This window comes from Myotis lucifugus, unplaced genomic scaffold (genome assembly GCF_000147115.1).
Source record: "Myotis lucifugus unplaced genomic scaffold, Myoluc2.0 scaffold_2267, whole genome shotgun sequence".
In the NCBI taxonomy this organism is placed as follows: domain Eukaryota; kingdom Metazoa; phylum Chordata; class Mammalia; order Chiroptera; family Vespertilionidae; genus Myotis; species Myotis lucifugus.
In genome coordinates, this window is record NW_005873315.1 from 1,575 (window position 1) to 7,178 (window position 5,604).

A 5,604-nucleotide genomic window follows, 5' to 3' on the forward strand; every position below is an offset into this window, starting at 1 on the left:
AATATGTGGTAACAGGAGAAGACTTGACTTTGGGTGGTGAGCACATGGTGCAATATACAGATCATATAACACAGAAACCCATACCTAAAACCTATATGTTCATGTTGACCAAACTCACCCCAATCAATTTATTAAAAAAATAAAAACTTGCCAAGGACCTTTCCATTCATTTTGTACTAACTACCTGCTGCCCGACCACAGTCCCAGGCTGATGGAAAAGATAAAACACTTTTCTTTTTCATGTTCTTATTCTCTTATGCCCAGATGCCTGTGATGATCCAATGAGATTTGAAACTATGATGTTAAACGGTCCTCCTAAAGCATCTTATGGTCCTGGAGACAGAGTAGAATTTAAGTGTCGTTTAGGATACAAGCGTATTGTACCTTTAGTCCCCACCACTGCTGTTTGTCAGCCTGATAACACGTGGGCACCTCCTCTCCAGGAGGCTTGTACAGGTAAGTGCACACAGCTTTTCTTTGTATTGCTCTGGATATTGTCACACATTTTAGACTGCACAGTCCACTATTACCATGATGGTTTTCCCATGGGAATGGAGATTCTAGATAATAATGTCTTTGAAAATCTCCTGGGAATATTTTTCTTGGCAATTGCTTGTCAGGGTAAAAGTGAATCTTAAGTTTGGTCTTTAAATAGTTAAATGGATTGAAAAGAGCAATATCAAATTTTGATTTGTATTCACTGGCTTTGAAATTGGCATGTAACAACACATTTGAAATTTTTCTTTTAGAAAAGACATGTCCGCAGCTAGGAGAGCCCCTCAATGGCCGAATAGTCTATATATCTTATGTAAATGAAGCTGACAAGTTTGGTTATCAGGCTCACTATATTTGTAATGAGGGGTAAGTTGCTCCTTAGAGGAATACAGTAAGTGTTACTATTTCAGTTTGCTTCTCTTCTTCAGCATTCCTATAATGTTGAGTTCATCTTGCTGTCTGTGTGACAAGTTGTACTTCCAGCCAATCAACTCTTGGGCTTTTTATGCAGACTGAGAAGATGTGTAATGAATAGATATTAAAAGTGAAGGAAAGGAAACTTTTATAATACTATATGCAAGAATTAGCCTATCGTTAGAATTAAACTTGTAATCTTGATGACATTACTTTAACAACAAATTATATCCTATTTAAAATGGCCCACTCTCAGAGTTGAAGGAGGGCTTATAGACTTGGTAGGTAGGTTTACCCACCAAAGATATTGTTCATGGATATAACTCTGTAAAGTGTTACCTGGTGAACATTGACCTGGTTAGCCTGGACTATAATATTGATCAAAATCCTTTTGTTGGAAAACATGAGTTTTGAGGTAGCTATAAAGGAGTGAAGGACTCAAAAACAAGTACTGCGCACTTACTAGTAGTAGCCTTTGTTCTCTTGGACTCTTTTAATCCTATATAATAAAAAGCGAATATGCTGGTTGACCAGCTAAATGACCTACTGGACGACCATCTGGACAACCTTCTGGATGATGCTGGGGCTTTAAGAGCCAAGGCAGCAGCAGGGGCTGTGAGGGCCAAGCCCCTTGCATGAATTTTGTGCACCACGCCTCTTGTAGCATATATTTAGACATTTATAAAAATGTGCACTTACAGGGTAAATGTAATACACTATAAAAAAGCAACTGATTTTTGATATTGACTTTGTATTCTGCTACTTTGCTGCATTAATTTATTTGTTCTAACAGTTTTGTGTGTGTGTGTGTGTGTGTGTGTGTGTGTGTGTGTGTGTGTTTGCGTGCTTGTGCATGCAAGCACACACAGTCTTTAGGATTTCCTCTCTCTCTCTCTCTTTTTTTTAATCCTCACCTGAGGATATTTTTCCATTGATTTTTTAGGGAGAGTGGAAGAGAGAGGAAAAGATAGAGAGAAATATAGGAATATCAATGTGAGAGAAATACATCAATTGGTTGCCTCCTGCAGGAGCCCTGACCAGGGCCTGGGCCAGGGATGAGTCTGCAACCAAGGTATGTGCCCTTGACCAGAAATGAACCTGGGATCCTTTAGTCCGTAGGCTGACACTCTATCCACTGAGCCAAACTACCTAGGGCAGGTTTTTTTACATATAAGATTTTATTATTTGCAAACAGTGATAATTTTATATCTTCATAACCCATTGGGCTGCCTTTTTAAAAATATATTTTATTGATTTTTTACAGAGAGGAAGGGAGAGGGATAGAAAGTTAGAAACATCGTTGAGAGAGACATCTATCAGCTGCCTCCTGCACACTCCCCTTTGGGGATGTGCCCACAACCAAGGTACATGCCCTTGACCAGAATCGAACCTGGGACCTTTCAGTCCGCAGGCCGATGCTCTGTCCATTGAGCCAAACCAGTTAGGGCTGTAGTTGTTTTTAAATGTCCCAGATCTTAATATCTGGCTTCTGAAAGGGGAAATCATGAGAAATGAAGAGGAAATCACTGGAATTCTCCTCAGTCAGCAAGAAAAAGCTTACACATTGGAAAAGCGAGATATGACAACAATGGCTGCCCACGTCTTTGTCTGCTTCTCTGTGACCAGAAAGATCAGTCAGTGATAAAAGCAGGCACCCCTGATATTTGGAGAATACAAGCCTTTTAGTCCATGCTGGCTCCTTCAGTCTGCTGATAAACTGCTTCAGGAGCACAGCTGCATGCTATGGGGGTAGCATGGGTAGCTGCCACTGTGCTAAGAGCAGAAATTGACCAATATTAGTGCAATTTACCTGCTCAAGTCTTTTCTGAAAGTTGCAAGCCTTCAACAAACTCCAGAGTTTCAAAACAGTGACATTAGGCAGATTCTAGTAGAAATTGTTGTCAAAATGGGGAGAGCGGTTCTTGAAGCTTCCTACCCATCGCCATCCCACAATCCTTTCCTAATAGATTATAATATAGGATCAATGAATGAGGCTTGCGGGAAAAGTCAGCTGGAAGCGTGTGCAGGCCATTTTACTGACTATTTTAATTTGATCAAGTGTGAATATGCAGTCAATAGCTACATAGAGAGAGCCTGCTTGGCACCTTGTGGAGGTTAAAACAAAGATTATTGTCAAAGAAGTGTTAGCCTTATTGAGAAGCACAACATATACCGAAAGGAAAATAGTAAATGATAAGAACCAAAGAACTAAACTTACTCATAAGGAGAGTCCAGAAGGAGGAGAGAGTTCTGTGACTTTAAATCATGAGCTATTCCATCAAGGAGTTCTCCTGAGCTGCTACTGGGAACACATCCGATTCATCATACCTAAAACTTACATAGTACTCACTATGTCTCAGATGCTAATTTATCTACTAGTCAAAAGAACCCCAGGAGCTGTATACTATTATACTGTTTTCATAGAAAAGAAATCTGAGAAATAGAAACATGAAGCTCAAATAACAAGCCAGTCTTGGAGCTGGGACTGGAATCCAGGCAGGTAAACGCGAGGCCCAGATCGCTCTGCTCAGTTGGTGTATGACTGAGCCAAATGGCATGAGCCAGTTCGGAGAAGTGAATGTGGATGTGCCTCCTGAAGACAGAAAAGAGGCCAGACTCTCAGGCCCGACAGACTTTGTAGACATTTTTCTCCAGACCAATGTGTGTTCAAATGCAGAAACTCTTTCATTAAGTTGCAGGTTTGTTTAGCATGTTCAATATATTCGGTTTAAGAAACTTCTCCCTCAAGCCCACTGAAGTGCAGAGAAACAACCACATAAAGTTTTTCTTTGTAATTATGGATTTCTTCTTAACTGAGAAAGAAATCAGTATTTTTTCCCGTTCTCATTTAGTTATTACTTACTTGGAACAAAAAATCTATATTGTGAAGTTACTGGAAATAATGTGGAATGGAGTGATAGTCCCCCACAGTGTGAAAGTAAGTATATTCTCTCTTTAGAATTTAGAGCAGTAGTTCTCAAACTTTTGGCCTTGGCTTGACTTCATGCTTTTAAATTTTAAAAGCCTCCCACATAGCTTTTCTTCAGGTGGGATATGGCTATTGCTATTCCATTATATTGGAATTAACCCTGAAAAGTTTTTAAAATAATTATTTATGAATTCATTATTGAGAACAGTAAGCACAATACATATTAATATATAGAACATATTTTTTAAAGGAAAACCAAAATTTTCAAAAAGTGAGAATAGTGGCATTGTTTTATGTGTTTGCACACTCATCAATATGTGGCTTAAATATAGACTTCACGATTGGACTGTTGCCTTAACACACCATTTGTACCTTTGGCAGATTGCACTACATACTCTTAAGGATGAAAAAGATATTACATTTTTTCATAGAAATTTTGTTCCAAATGGATATTGGATATGCAACTAGATTATAGAACTCATATGTTAATGAATTTATTGAAGAAGTTCTGAAGACATTATTAATGCTGTCTTAATCTTTTACCTTTTCTTTTGCCTTTCCTGTCCTCTTTTTAAGGGATTTTGTGTCAACCTCCTAAACAAATACCCAATGGAGAATTCAGCAATAGCCACAAGGATACATTTGAATATAGTGAAGTAGTCACTTACAGTTGTAAGCCTTCAAATGGACCAGATGAATATTCCCTTGTTGGAGAGAGCAGGCTTGTTTGTTCTGGGCGAAACCAATGGAGTAGTAACCCTCCTGAGTGTAAAGGTAATAATTTTTCCATTTCTTTCTTTCAAATTACTTTACCAAAAAGTAAACAAAACAGTCATATGTTCTTGTTCCTCCTGTTAAATTGGTTTCTAAATTAATTAAGAATAGGTCAAATGAAAAAAATAGCTCTAGCTGTAGAGTTCCCTACCCCTCGCCCCACCTGTTCTTGGTATTTCACTGTATACCTTGTGAATTACTGTGTATTGCATGGATTATGACTTTATTGCTTGAAAGCACCACAAAACACACACTGGCTTAAAAATAAAGTGTTATCTAATAATACAGGAACTGATGAAAATCACCTACATGAATCTCACAGCTAACATTATACTTATTGTCATAGAGTAATTTATTTCCCCCTAACATTGAAACAATTCAAGGATGTCTATTCTCACCACTCTATTCAGCATTTTATTGAATGGCCTCACCAGTACAATGATTCAACATATGGAAACAGGCAAACATAGTGGGAATGAAGAAATGAAATAGACTTTATTCACTTATGGCATGATTATCTTTTTGGAAAATAGGAAAGACTGAAGTTTTAGACAATAACTAAATGTGCAGTATTAAATTCCGTATCTATTTACTAGCAATAATCTATTAGCAGTTGAAACTTAATATTTGTATTGATTTCAGAGGGGAAGGAAGTGGGAGAGAGAGAGAGATAAACATCAATAATGAGAGTGAATCACTGATCAGCTGCATCCTGCACGCTCCATACTAGGGATCGAACCCACAACCTGGGCATGTGCCATGACCGGAAATCAAACAGTGACCTCCTGGTTCATAGGTCGATGCTGAACCACTGAGCCCTGCCAGCTGTGAAGCCTTTCTATTTTTTAAATATTCCAGTTCATGTATGTTGTTGCTATCTAACAACGTTTCCTTTCATATCTTTGCATGGCTAGCTTCTTTTCAACTTGAGCTCAAGTATAACCTTCTCACTAGAGTCTTCCCTGCCTTTCTGAAAAGCAGCGTACTGTAAT

The 5,604-nt window shown here is 38.3% G+C and overlaps 1 protein-coding gene across 1 annotated transcript in view; it reads left to right on the forward strand.

Annotated features, from left to right (window-relative positions):
- Window positions 1–264: 264 nt before the first annotated feature.
- The window catches only part of LOC111824557 (membrane cofactor protein-like), a gene marked incomplete at both ends in the record, with an annotated part of 23,709 nt that continues 18,369 nt past the window's right edge, over window positions 265–5,604 (forward strand). Inside the window, 4 exons of the mRNA XM_023749002.1 lie at window positions 265–456; window positions 750–861; window positions 3,762–3,847; window positions 4,415–4,612. Of these exons, the coding sequence (XP_023604770.1) occupies window positions 265–456; window positions 750–861; window positions 3,762–3,847; window positions 4,415–4,612 (588 nt within the window). The remainder of the gene's footprint in view (window positions 457–749; window positions 862–3,761; window positions 3,848–4,414; window positions 4,613–5,604) is intronic.